Source organism: Musa acuminata, chromosome BXJ2-5 (genome assembly GCF_036884655.1).
Source record: "Musa acuminata AAA Group cultivar baxijiao chromosome BXJ2-5, Cavendish_Baxijiao_AAA, whole genome shotgun sequence".
NCBI lineage: Eukaryota > Viridiplantae > Streptophyta > Magnoliopsida > Zingiberales > Musaceae > Musa > Musa acuminata.
This window is the reverse complement of record NC_088342.1, coordinates 9,981,768-9,995,615: the sequence shown is the minus strand read 5'-3', so window position 1 is coordinate 9,995,615 and position 13,848 is coordinate 9,981,768. Positions and strand designations below refer to the sequence as shown.

Sequence of the window (13,848 nt, the reverse complement as noted above, 5' to 3'; positions counted from 1 at the left end):
AAGGCAAAATGTATCCGAGACTCGTGAGTTAAGAAATCTCGACCTGCAAGAAGAGAAATTCATCACGATAGAAGCATAAGGCTAAATGTGCTCAAGGCACATGAGTTAGGAAAACCTAACCTATGTGAGGAGAAATCTGTCACGACTGAGGCACAAGAAAAAATGTGCCTGAAGCGCATGAGTCAGGAAAACCTGACCTACTTAGGAGAAGTCCATCATAACGGAGGCACAAGACAAAGTGTGCTAGATGCATATGACTCGGGAAAACCCGTCCCTCATAAGGAGAAATTCGTCGTGGCAGAAGCACAAGGAAAAATATGCCCGAAGCATGAGTCGGAAAAACTCGACCCATACGAGGAGAAATCTACCACGACGAAGGCATAAGATAAGTTGTACACGAGGCGTGGAAGTCAAGAGGGGCAACCCCACCTCCATTCGAGGTGTGGAGGTCGAGAATGTCAACTCCCACCTTCATCAAAGGCGTGGAGGTCACGAAGGGATGGGAAGGTTGGAAAACCTGACCTCCCCCAACCAATGTGTACCCTTCGATGCCACAAGGGACAAGTCGGCAATGGATCGCCACTAGCAACGATGGAGAGACATCCTGAACGTACTTATTTCGTATGAACTAAACGTCGTACTTCAAACCCCTCTTGCAAAAGCCCCAAAGCACACCTTATGGGGGGACAATGTAGGGAGTATACTATTAGCTAATCATAATCCAATATGTAACCATCATATAGAGTCCTCGAAAATGATCTAGGTCACCTTCCACCAATTTGCTTGCATGGACAAAAGTTCAAAATAGGTTCAAGATAAGCAATTTGGGGTTGTCTCCTCTCTTATTGCTTACGTGGACAAGAGCCCAAGAGGAGATCGTTGGGGGTGATTAGAGAGTGTCTCCCTATATAATATTTAATGAAATATTCTACTAATTTATGACTAGGTATAAAAGCTCATCTTCAACATAATGAGAATTAAGATTACTTTTTTCTGACTATTCGGGTTCGCACTCATATACCTCGAGTTACTAACTTGGGTACCAAAGGGATCGAATCGAAAAACCTCTTTCGATCTCAATTTTTATGCAGGAAGGACATCGGGAGCTTGGTGTTTCCACCTTAAAAGCACCTCGAATAATCTTACATTTACAAATTCGGACTGTGTTGGACTAACATAGACGATATTTTCCCTTGTTACTTCCCAATAGATCTGTACAGTGGGAAAAAAGATAGAACTTTTTATTTCTAAAAATGTTCTTAGAAGTCGAAGGAGAAAATGAGAAGTTTTTTTAAATTTTTTTTAGAAATATAAAAAATCATTTGTTTTTTTTTTTGGGAATAGTTGCCTTACCCAACGAATGCTGCACCTCTATTAGCCAATCAGAAATCCGGTAATCAATGCGGGTAGCAGAAGTACCGATCCGAAAATGCAAAGCACTCGACGCTTCTCCAATAAAACAACTAAAACAGAAAGAAAAATAGACTGTACAACAAAAACGCAGCGCCGACCTGTGTTTTGTGTGGGGAGACTGTTTTGGGCTTCCGTTTCCAACCATGCCACCGCCTCGATCGCACCCACAGTAGTCTGTCGTCCGCTTCCGATCGCCATGGCCGCCGCCGCCGCCATACCCGACGGCGACGGCCACCCGCTCTTTTCCAAGATCTCCATCTCCGGTCCCGCCCTCGCCTCCATCATCGAACGGTTCGCTTCCTCCCCTGGCGATATCGACGGCCTCCTATTCGGCCACGTCACTCGCCTCCCCCCTCCCGACCCTCGAGACGACGACGGTGGCCATGGTTCCCCCAACTCTTCCGCCGGATCCGCCGCCGCCGCCGCCAACAGCCCCCTCGCCGCCACCATAACCGGCCACCTTTCCCTCGCCTCCCGCGCCTCCTTCTACGACGCTCTAGGCCGTCTCATATCCCCCTCTCTCCGCAACGCCGCCTCCTCATCCGGTCACCCCGCCGCCTCCTTGCTTGGATGGTTCTCCGGCCGCCGCCGATCTCCTCTCCGCCCCTCCATGCGGGAGCGCGCCGTCTCCCTTTCCCTCTTTCGAACCCCAGATCTCCTTGATACTAACGCCCCTCCTGATCGCTCGCTTGAGTCCCTCGATCTTCCCCATCGGCCTTCCATCTTCCTCCTCCTGTCCTCCTCGACCACCGGAAACCAAGCGGTCCACACCCACGAGTACAGGGCCTTCGCCCTTCGCCTGAGGGCCGGCGGCGTTGGCGGCGTCCTCGAGCCGAGATCTCTGGACATCGTCAATGTGGGGCCAGCGTTCAGGGCGCAGTACAGCTCCTTCTCTCCGGTGTCAGCCTTTCCATGGATGCCGTGTCAGCTGGGGGGGCTGGAGGAGGGAGAACGGGAGATGGGGAACAAGAGAGGAGGGGGAGAGAGCTTGAACCGTCTCCAGGAGTTGGCCATGGAGCAGCATTTGCTGGATTCGTCGACAGGGGGGTTTGGGGCAGAGAGATTAGAGAGGCTTGTTGGGCCTGCGGCCACAGGGTACACCTCAGAATTGGAAGATTTGTATGGAAAGATGCTACTTAAACTCGAAAGTTTGGCCACGCTTGTGGAGGAGAGTTCAGCCAGAATCCTTGAGCAGGTCGTGCTTATGCCTTCTTCTTATACTTTGAGCAACTTCACTTGAGATCTCTCAGTTAGTATCTTAGATCAGTTTATTGTCATACCTTTGAGAAATCGCACTTTCTGGTTGATTCTTAGTTCAGTCAATCGATATACCTTGGTTGTGTTTTAAGTAGTTTACGTGCAAGCTCTCCTCCTATAATTCAGGTGAAAAAAAAAATCTAGCGATTAAAAGAAGCTATTGTATCTGAGTTTGCAGATGTTGTGCTAAGGTTTCTCCCTTGATGACTTTATATTTAGCTAAGACTTATTCTTTTCCTGATACCACATGTAGCTTGGAAACAATTCTGTGGACATGCTATCCCTGGCTATCTTCAGAGTCTGCTTTAGCTAATTAATACATGAACCAATTGCCAGTGGCCTTTCTTCAAACTAGTTATTTGGAATTTAAATTTTTGCCTTCATAATAGATACAATTTGTAACATGCATTGTTCATTTTCTATAACCAATTCTTTTTCCATGTATAAATGTACTTGAATCATTTATTGCTACAGAAAGTACTTAATTGTTTAGTGAACTTGATTGTTGCATGAACTTTATTGTTTAGTAAAATCATTTATTGCCACAGAAAGTACTTAACTGTGTAAGCTAGGTGTCTAACCAACTTGATCTAGGCAATTAGGAGAATAGGAAAGAAGACTTTGAAGTAAAGAAGAACTTGATTGTTTATTGAAAGATCAGTAGAGCAGTGAAAAGAACTTGGTTAACTTTCTTTACCATGTCAAGTACCTGGACTCATGTAGAATACAGTTATTATGACTTTCTATGGAATCTGTGCATATTGGAAATATATTGATAGTGTTTGGTAGGTGAGATCAGGTTGTCTGACTTACATGTTTAGTGCAAATATGAGATATTTAATGAAAAATGGTTGCAATAGTGCTAAGTTACAGTTGCTTCAGGCATTGGTCACCAGCACTGACAGATAGCTTATGTTTGGGATGTCATGAGAAGAGATGAAGACCAGTAAAAACATTAAAAAAGCAATGAGGCTATATGGTCTTTCCATTATTTGGAGGAAGTGGCTTCATAGAGGAAAATGATGGTAACAGGTTCATGCAGCCATCTCAATATGTTGGGATTTGAAACTCAGTTGCTATTGTCATTTAACTTCTGCTTCATTGTTCTCGTCATTTTCACTTTAGTTTCTGTTGTTTTCATGTTTTGCTGCCAACAATGACCTAAATTCTTTTTATAATAATTGAGATCCTATTTGTTGTCATCATCCTCATTTTAGAATTCATATACTTCATCCTTCTTTATTATATCTGGGTGTGGCTGACATGATCAGGTTCCTGTTTTAGGGATTATGATGGTTTTTGTTAAAGACAGTTACTCTGACTTTTGACAGGAAGGCCGAATTTCTGAATTACGAAGCAGAGTGGAAGGATTGGAATGAAAACTTTTCAGTTGAAGTCTTTCATGTGGTACTTTGTTGTTATGATCTTTTTGGTTTTGCTAATGATTAATCTCCATTTTTTGGTATCTCCTTGTATGTGTACATTTTGCCTCTCGGAAAAACTTTTCTTTCTAGTTAGTTCCTGGTGCAATCTTACATCCTGTTATTATATTTTGATTAAATTATCATCATTCTACATTGTCTATTTTCTTTTCCTAATGCTGTGCTATTATTCTATGAAAAAAGGGTTTACAAAGTCTTCTGTGGGGTCATATAATTCTTTGTGAGTTTTACAATCTTAGTTGGAAATTTTGCTTTTTGATCGACACCAATTTTCTCTGTTTACTGAAAGTTAAAGCTTTTCTTGAGCTTATCTTATATACGGAAGAACATATTTAAGTTGCATCCATATATCATTTTTCTTGTATGGAAACCAAGTCGAGTCACCAAAAAAATAAACTACATGCTAATTTAGGTTACAAGAGGCCACAATTTCGTATTGGATTGATATTGTGTAGATTTTTATATTTGTTGTGCTGGTACAAACCAACTGATTCTGTTCTGCATTCTATTTTTTTTTTTCTTTCTGAGGCACTTTAACAATCTGGAGAATAACATGCTGTTATATATTGCTTTACCTCCATAAACTGTAAAACCCGGTACATACGAACTTTGAGACCGTAGTAGCAGCATCGAATCACGACTATGCATATCTGTAATCCGATGTCTAACATTTTTCTTTTAGGGCTACTTCAAGTTCAAAATGAGGGCTGGACAATTAGGAAGAGAGCTTGATTTATGCAGACTGGAATGTGCCATCACATCTTGTTGCTTGACATGCTTGTGTTGTGAATGGTAAGGACTTTGACTTGCTGATTTTGGTCATGGACATTAGAGAAGTACTGCTGCAGATTTACAATCTAGAAGATGCTTTCTTATGCCAATTTGTTTCTGTTTGCTCTCTGCTGCTGTGTCTTCGATTTTGTCCTAAAAATATTTTTGTTATTGCTTGGGTTAGTCCATTCTCGATTGGCCTTTTCCCATGAAAAAGTATTACGCATATATTTGTGTCCATATTTGTTTATGCGTGTGCAATGCAACGCACATATTTGTGTCCATATGGATTTGTGCTCGTGCAGTACAATGCACATATAAGAAAGGCAGGTTTTTGGTTTTAGCCGCAGATTCTAATATATATCTAAATCTTCTAACACAAAACACCTGCGACGCGTCCAGAGGACTCGCAACACTGCTCGGAAGGACACACAAAACAAAGAAGGGTTTACCGTAGTAGAGAAGAAAGGGATGGGTTATATGGTGAGAAATAGAACGCGGATTTCAAGAGAGAGAGAGAGGGGCGAGAGGAAGGAGAAAGGATAGAGAGAGAGAGAAGCGGAACGAGAAGGGCCTCATGAAATATTGATCTCCCCGCATCACCAATCCGATTGAATCGTCGGTGGGTCCTACCGATACGATTCGCAACGTCTTCACCCTAACTTAGGTTCCGTACGTGGGTAGCACCACGTAATTAGAATTTCCCCGGTCCAAGCACGGCCGGTAAGATTAAAACCGATGCTTCGTCCCCGCTACTCGAAAGTTCCATACGGTCGTAGCAGTGACATGAACCGGAAATGCACCTTTGGTTCGTTCCTTATTTAGCCTCACGTATCCATCTGTGGGGCCGAGGCCGGGCTCACATTGAGCGAATTGTTTTCATTTTTCATGTTAGTCTCTTCCTGCAATAGATAATTTTAATAATTTTATATTTTAAAAAATATATTAAAAAATCTTTTAGGAGATGGGCGTATCTGTAAGACTTATACATTCTCAGGATTTACGTCTATTCCTCTCTTATACATAATAAATCCAATGAACTTTCACTGGTAAAACGTATTTGGTTGAATTGAGATGTATATTGAATTTCATTAAAACTTTAAGTCTACTAAATGCAAGTCGGTCGTTATGCTTTTGATTATAATGTCATCTATATACACTTCAACATTTCTCTCAATTTGGTAATTGAACATCTTTTCACTATTATTTGCTACTTGGCTCCTATATTTTTCAATCTAAATGGTAAGACGCGGTAGCAATACATGCCTCGATTGATAATAAAAGAAGTATGTTCTCGATCCTTTGGTGTCATCCTTATTTGGTTATATCCTAAGAATGCATCTATAAAGGTGAGGAGCTGGTGACCCAAGATAGTATCAACCAATTAATAAATACAAGGAAAACGATAGCTATCCTTCAAACATACTTTGTTGAGATTATAATCAATATACATCCTCCTATTTCTATTAGACTTTTTAATAAGTATAACATTGACGAGCATTGGCGATATTACACATCGACAATAAACTTTACTCCTAATAGCTTATCTACTTCATCACTAATTGTTTACTGATGGTCAAGAGTAAACTTGTGAGGCTTTTATTTCACTGGTCATGTCTCAAGAGAAATGTTTAAGTAATGTTGAACTACGTTTAGGTCGATTCTTGGTATGTCTCTTGGTGATCACACGAACACCTTGACGTTCCCCCTAAGCAAATTGATGAATTGTATTAGTTTCTCCTCTGACAATGTTGTCCCTACCTTGATAACTTGATCGGGACAAGCTTTGTCTAGGGGTGCTTCAATCAGTAATTTCACTGGCTCTGGATACAAGGGGGACTTAGCAAAATCTCAAGGGTCCATAGATGGTGTCTCGAGTTTGGTTTTATTTGGTAGGGAGACCGCCGTAATGTAGCATTGGCGTGACTCCCTCAGATTACTTTTCAACACTTCAATACCAGTCCTTATTGAAAACTTCATTACCGTATGGTATGTCAACACCACCCTTAGTTTGTTCAATGTGGGCTGAACTATGATTGCATTATATGTCGAGGGGATATCGATTACTATGAATTTGGTTAACACCATTTTGGAGGATGTCACTCATCCCCAAATGTAACATACAGGTTCACAATCCTAAGAGCCGAGATCGAGTTACCAATGAATCCCATCAGTAAAGAAGTCATAGGGGTGAGGTCATTAGTCGAGAGGCCAAGTTTTTAGAAAGTATCAAAGTAGAAGATATTAGCAGAGCTACTTGTATTGATCATGATCCTCTTCACTCGAGTGTTGATCATCCTCATAGAGTTTACCAAGGCATTGTCATAGTTCGGGTCAAAGTTATCTCCTTTCTTCTCCTTGAAGGTTATCTTCGCATTGTCCCCTGTCTTTGGGCACTTTTTAATAGTAGCTTTGGCATACGCTTTGTGATTCGAGAAGCTATCTCCTCCTAATATGGGTCTATCAATAATGATGTCAATCTATCTCTCCATTGGCCCCTTGAGATCGGGGTGAAAGTTCTCGGTGGCTTCGGATGAACCACCCAAGGTGTCCCTAACATATAAGTTTTTTAATATGCTCTTTTAAGTCACGATAATCCTCCATGTCATGATTATAATCTCGATGGAAGTAGTAGTATTTGGATATGTCTCTTTATGACAATAAGTTCTTCATTGGTTGAGGGTCTTTTAATAGCCCTTTCTCTTTTATTTATAAAAAAAATTAGTTTTAGTCATATTCAGAAGGGTCAGCTCAGATCTCAGGCGAGGCAACTTAGGTTGTTCGTTTCTCCTTCGCTGTGGTGCCCTCAAGGTTGGAGCAAATTACAGTTGCTCCTGTCTCGACCTTTGCATAACTTGTCATGCTTACCCAAGACCATTGCCTCGACGGTAATATATTAATTGATTCTCTGAAGTACCTTTGGCACCATTGCTAGTGGTCTCTCTATCAACGACCAGAAAAGACGAGAGGGCTTGAGTCCCATCATGAAAAATTATATTATGAAAGATGAATGAGTACTTTCCACTCCTCGAATTTCATTGGTGAACCGAGTGATGAAGTTTGAGAGTGTTTCCTCCTCCCCTTGTCGAAGTCCTAGAAGCATTGTCACCGATGGCCTCGAGTGCACATTCCCTAGGAAGTGAAGCTCGAACTACTTTATTAGCCAAGCAAAAAAAAACTAATAGAGAGTGGCTTCAGATGGGTATATCATTCTCATGTTGAACCTCTTAACATGGTCGAGAAGATATGACACATCAGAGCATCTGAAGTACCATACAATAACATTTGAGCACAGAAAGCAATAATGTGCTCTATCAGGTTGGTACTGCCATCGAATGCCTCCAACAACGTGAGGCAAAAGTTTGCAGAGATTAGTTCCTTTGGATTTTTTTGGATGAATGGGGACCAACCCGAGGTGGGGTCAACCAGCGCTTCCCCTTTGGATTGTCAAAATTTTTATTTGATCTCCTTCAAGCATCAGTCCATTTATCGTAGTTGGATTCGCAAGGAATCATCCGTCGAACTTATCGATTGGGTCTTGAATTTAGGCAAGATAGAGTGGTGGTGTGGTCTATTGAATTCCACGATTGGGGAGCAAAGTGCCTCCTCGGTCGATAGTTTGATAAGCCTCGAACGCTCTTGGGATGTCACATTGGGTGGGGGAACCTTGATGGGTGCTAGTGCCAATGGTGGTTAAGCTATTGATTGTAGTTGAGTTGGGGCAAAAGTGGAGTAATAGCTTGTATCATGCTCGTTAGTGTCTACACTTACTTGGTGAAGTTTAAGAACACCTCAGTAGGGACGAGTAGGTGGCTTGGGATCATCCTTGAGGACGAGAGGCTCAAGTCATTGAATAGATGCCAGTATCACATCGGCGTTGTGCCGAGGTAGATGCATCCACATGCAGAAAAGGATGGTTACTGTCCTTTTGAGTGAAAGTATTATAAGTCAGAGGACAAAGCCTCCTCGCTCAAGCACTTGTTGAGAGGGTTGGCAGACGCACATTCCTATGATACTAGGCCCTCCATCTAGCGTCAAAATGATGAAAGAAAATATCATTGATGTCTATGTCAACCTGATATGGTCCGGACCCTTATATGCAAGGTTATCCGATGTGCCTTCAAAGTGGAAACGTTGAGCTCTCGAGATACTTCTTGCATGAAGATCAAGATCGAGAGAAGTTTCCTGACCTAGTCCCTCCGACACCCAAGTTGATAACCCGAGTTATATGAGTGCAAATTCGAGTAGTAAAAAAAAAGTAAACCCTCTCATTATCATGTTGAAATCCAGTTTTATACTTAATCACAAAAGATCAAAATATTTCATAAAATATTATATGGGGAGACAGCCTCTAACTGCCCTAATAGTCCTATCTTGGTCTTTTATCTACGTGGGCCACAAGAGAGAGTACAATCCCGAACTACCAGTCTTGGACCTGCTTTGAACTTTTGTCCATGTGCACAGATGAAAAGTGACCTAGATCCTTCTCCTCCGTCACAGACTCTACATGACAACTATGTATGGATGACCATAGCTGATAGTATATTCCTTATCAAAGGCAAAAGATTTGAAATCGGCTTCTTGTGAGTTTAGATGAAATGAGATACTACATGTTCTTTCTCAAGACCTCATACTAACACACCGAGTACATGCCATAGAGCAGCATAATTGGCAGGAGAAGAATGACTGAGACCAACGATAACCAAAGCCGACATGTATATACATAATTCGACTAACGTTATTGTGACATAAAGCTGCAACGAATTAATGTAATGAATTCATATAGATTCTCGGCTAATCTATGCTAGTTGATGCTGCAGTAGCGGAGCCACCGTCGTCGCCGGAGCCGGTAGCGCCCGCAGCAGCATCCGGTTTGATCTCCTCCAGCTGCTGTAGGACTTGCTGGACCTCCGGCCGGGCCGCCGGTGACGGATCGACGCAGTGCAGGGCCAGCTTCAAGGCGTTGAGCAGTTCGTCCCCTGTCGTCGTCCCCTCCGCGTCTCTCATCAGTTCCAGGTCGAACACCTCGTTCGTCCACTCCTCTTTCACGGTCGAGGCCACCCAACGTGGCAGGTCCATGCCGTTCATCACCTCCCCTGGTGACTTACCTGTCAGGAGCTCGAGCATGATGACTCCGAGGCTGTAGACGTCGGTCTTCGTGTTGGCCTTCTTGAGCTTCGACAGCTCCGGAGCTCGGTATCCGAGCACACCGGATGTGGCGATCACAGTTGAGCTAGCAGCGTTGGTCATCAGGCGCGAGAGCCCGAAATCGGAGATCTTGGCGTTAGCGCTCTCATCGAGGAGGACGTTGCTGCTTGTCAGGTTGCCGTGGATCATGTTTAGGTCGCCGTGAAGGTAGAGGAGGCCCCCGGTTATGCCCTTGGCTATCTTCATCCTCGTAGGCCAATCTATCGATATCTCAGGTCCCCGAGCTGCGTTAGCGAAACAGAGAGTATCGTATCAATATACCACCTTTGTTCTCATAGTAAAGGTGATGAAGAAGAAACTATGTTGAGCTTACCATGTAGAAAAGCTGCAAGGCTTCCCTTAGGCATGAAGTCGAAGACGAGAAGCTTCTCCCCTTTGGGGCCTAAGTAATAGGCTCGCAGAGACAAGAGATTCTGATGCCGAACCTTCCCAAGCTCACTAACCTCCGCCTCGAACTCCTTCTGGCTCTTGGTAATCTTCTCTCGCAGTCTCTTTACTGCAACTTGGTTCCCATCCTCCAAGGTGGCCTTGTACGCGGTCCCGTAAGTGCTCTTTCCCAATATCTCCGCCGTCGCGCACAGCAGATCGTCCGCAGTGAACGCCAGCTGGCCCTCGAAGTGGACCAGCTTCCCCCCGGCCTCCCCGCCGGACTCCACCTCAGCTCCCGAAGCAGCCCCGGGCTTTTCGGCTCTTCCGGTGGCAGCTGCATCGCCATCGGTTTTCTTGCCCGAGGACCTTCTTTTCCTGATCACGCACCACAGCAGAACACAGCAGAGCAGTAGCAGCACAGCGAGGACTGCCCCTGCGACTATGAGAATGATCGCCCTTGTGCTCAGCTTAGCGTGAGGTTGCCCTGCAGGGTTGGATGGTGGAGGAAGATTTGGAGCAGGAGAAGAAGGACAAGGGACTGAACTGCTGTAACCACAGAGCTGAATGTTTCCTCTGAAAGAGCTCGAGTTAAACTTCTGGGCGAGGAGAAGAGGCACTTGGCCTGATAAATTGTTGTTCGATACATTGAACGAGGTCAGAGCAGTAAGGTGCGTCAAGGAGGCAGGGATCTTTCCGGTGAGGTTGTTCTCCGACAGGTCCAACTGCGACAGATTAGTGATGTTTCCAAGTGTCGCCGGTATCACACCGCCTACCAGGTTCCGCTTCAGTGACAGCACCGATAGGTTCTTAAGCCCGTCGATGGCGTCCGGTATCTGGTTGTCGATGTGGTTCCCCTCGAGATTTAATCGGACCAGCGACGACAGGTTGCACAGAGTAGCAGGAAAGCTTCCTCCTATATTGTTGTGAGAAAGATCCAAGATTTGAAGCATCGGCAGTGTGCCGATGTCTTCCGGTATGCTTCCGCTAAGTCGATTGTTACTGACTGTAATCTCTGTGAGCATCCGTAGCCTGCTGAGGGAGATGGGGAGATTCCCACTGATGGAGTTGTAATCAAGATACAGGGTCTGCAGCTGATAGACTTGGCTGCCGCCGTTGGTCGCACCCCAAGTGTCAGGGACGGGACCAGAGAGATGGTTATGTTGAAGTGAGAGGAAGGTGAGCGAGGCGGAGCGAGTAATGTTCACGGGGAGGGCACCTGAGAGATTGTTGAAGCTGAGGTTCAGCCTGTACAGCTTGGTGGAGTTGGCAATGGAAGAAGGAATGCTCCCGGTGAGCGAGTTGTTGCTGAGATCGACGGTCTGGAGCACGACGCAGTTGCCGATGGACGGAGGAATGGCGCCGGAGAAGCGGTTGTTGAAGAGGTAGAGGCCTCTGAGGTCGGGCAAGAAACCGATGGCCGAAGGGATCTGGCCGCCGATGGAGTTGTCGTGGAGGCTCAGCTTTCGTAAGGCGGAGAGCTGGCCGATCTTCTCGGAGATGTGGCCGCCAAGTCCCCTCCAGGGGAGCTGGATGGCGATGACCTTCCCCATGACGCACTTGATCCCCAACCAGGCGCCGGAGCAGGCATCGAGGCCGGTGTCATTCCAGCTGCGGAGGCGGCCCCGGGGGTCATCCAAGGCGTGCTTGAAGGCCTGGAGGCCTTGGTAGTCGGCCTGGCTGATGATGATTCCGTCCCAGGACTCGATGGAGGCCCGGCTGGGGAGAGCCAGCAGCAAGGAGAGGGCAATGTGGAGGTGAAACAGCATCGAAATCCGGTCGAGCTGAAAGTGGCGAAGCCTGCTCCTGGTGGCGGAGTGCTGATACGGAGCTGCCTTGGAGCTACGCTGCTTCCGTCTCTCCATGTTCCCTTCCCTTGGGTTTTGGCATTGTTCCAGCCGCCTCTTCATTCGCATGCTAACTTGGGAAGGAGACAATAGGAGAAAGAAGAAGAGGAGGGATGAGTAGCGATGAGGATGAGAAGGTCGGAAGTCCGCTGATCTCCTTGGTTGAGATGTTTGTTTTGTTTGGGATGAGGGAATCAGGGAAGAAGGCTATATCCTTATTCTAACGGCTAGTCTGCCTCCTGTTCCTCTCTCTCTCTCTCTCTCTTTTTTTTTTCCCTCTCTTTCGTGTAGCCAAGTGTAGTGATGATGAGGGGCGGCGTCGGGCAGTAGGGTTTGTGGGACGAGGTTAGAAGGGGCTATAGCGACACCGAGTGACGCTCCCACTCGGTCATAACGGCTACATTGTTTGAACGGGTCCACGCAGCGGGTCGGTGCGGTCTCCCTCGTCGATGGCATCCATCGCACATTGGAGGAAGACAGGAGGGAGATGTGACCGTGGAGATAGCTTGGGAGACGCAGCTTCGATGATGTACGAGGATGAATGGATCCATCCATCTCCCGTCTTCACTTTGATGTGGAAGATATGATGACATATCTCTTGATTCTGCATTTCGGTGTTTTTATTTTCCTAAGTGTACTACCAAGACATATTTACTCCTCCTGCCATCTAATGCCCAAACACCACCGTCAGATGCACCCGCTGCATATTCAATTAAACTAGAGAATAGTTGTCGATGGATGGATCACCAACAACGGTAAGTAGCATCAACAAATGACTCCATAGTAGACCTGCGGGACGGTACTGGTGGAACCATTAGACCTGACACAACAGTAGTGGAAGCGCCATAAATTTTGCCTCCGCCCGCACTCACAGCACTCGCTGCACATTCCCCCCCTTCTCCACCCACCCAATATTGCTAAGTCTCCTTGATTTCCTTTTTGACTCCGAGAGAGAGAGAGAGAGAGAGAGAGAGAGACCAGGGAGCGGCATCAAAAACACGACGTTCACAACCACGACAACGTTGGTTTGGATAACCCACGACGAGAGGCCAAGACGAAGGAAGATGCATCGACAAATTTCAGCTACATTTTAAACAACGAGCATATTCCCATCAGGGTTACGGAAGACGGAACAAAATAGAGGAGGACAAACAGGAGATCGTAAGGATGGTAGGCCAAAATCATAATAGCAAGTGTCTATAGTGGGTGTAGCAAACATTGATACCACCGCTGCACGATGTCATCATGTGGACATGTAGCAACATTGGGAATGAACCTACCCCAGTTCTATTCACTGGGGGCCCTCCCTCCATTTCTTACAGATATAATAAACCAAAAGACAGTACGTAACCATACCCTACAGTTCCAAATCCATGAGAAAACTAATTGAAATATGTAAATTACTTGGTGAACTAAGTTCGGCTTTCATTTGAAAATTCAAGCAGTATAAAGTTGACCATAAAAGTACTTGCACATCATCAAAATGCCAGCCAAAGAAAAAACTTGACAGGGAATGTTCTTCAAATCCAAGAATACCATCTCTC

General features: G+C 45.2%; 2 protein-coding genes across 4 annotated transcripts; one reads left to right on the top strand and one right to left on the bottom strand.

Moving 5' to 3' along the window:
* The first annotated feature begins 1,494 nt into the window (after nt 1–1,494).
* On the top strand, nt 1,495–4,993 carry LOC135583512 (uncharacterized). 3 transcript variants are annotated; one of them, XM_065108750.1, is made up of 3 exons: nt 1,495–2,608; nt 4,002–4,077; nt 4,807–4,993. In XM_065108750.1, the coding sequence occupies exons 1-2, from the start codon at nt 1,610–1,612 to the stop codon at nt 4,047–4,049; spliced, it is 1,047 nt and encodes a 348-aa protein (XP_064964822.1). In that variant the 5' UTR covers nt 1,495–1,609; the 3' UTR covers nt 4,050–4,077; nt 4,807–4,993. The 3 variants fall into 3 exon arrangements, with proteins under 3 accessions (XP_064964822.1, XP_064964821.1, XP_064964823.1); XM_065108749.1 differs by having other exon boundaries at nt 4,795–4,993; XM_065108751.1 differs by lacking the exons at nt 4,002–4,077; nt 4,807–4,993 and adding an exon at nt 3,553–3,872 and having other exon boundaries at nt 1,497–2,608.
* A 4,505-nt stretch (nt 4,994–9,498) lies between these two features.
* LOC135612441 (probably inactive leucine-rich repeat receptor-like protein kinase IMK2) lies at nt 9,499–12,535 on the bottom strand. Its single transcript, XM_065108748.1, has 2 exons — nt 10,405–12,535; nt 9,499–10,315 (listed from the first exon to the last, which is right to left on the bottom strand). Exons 1-2 carry the CDS (start codon nt 12,371–12,373, stop codon nt 9,678–9,680), a joined length of 2,607 nt encoding a protein of 868 aa, XP_064964820.1. The 5' UTR covers nt 12,374–12,535; the 3' UTR covers nt 9,499–9,677.
* Between the last annotated feature and the right edge of the window lie 1,313 nt (nt 12,536–13,848).

Excerpts from the sequence above, each read along its gene's own strand:
- LOC135583512 (XM_065108750.1), top strand. The coding sequence starts at position 1,610 with ATGGCCGCCGCCGCCGCCATACCCGACGGCGACGGCCACCCGCTCTTT. Across the intron at positions 2,609-4,001 it reads CAGCCAGAATCCTTGAGCAG|GAAGGCCGAATTTCTGAATT; the intron begins GTCGTGCTTATG and ends GACTTTTGACAG.
- LOC135612441 (XM_065108748.1), bottom strand. The coding sequence starts at position 12,373 with ATGCGAATGAAGAGGCGGCTGGAACAATGCCAAAACCCAAGGGAAGGG. Across the intron at positions 10,316-10,404 it reads CCTTGCAGCTTTTCTACATG|CTCGGGGACCTGAGATATCG; the intron begins GTAAGCTCAACA and ends TCGCTAACGCAG.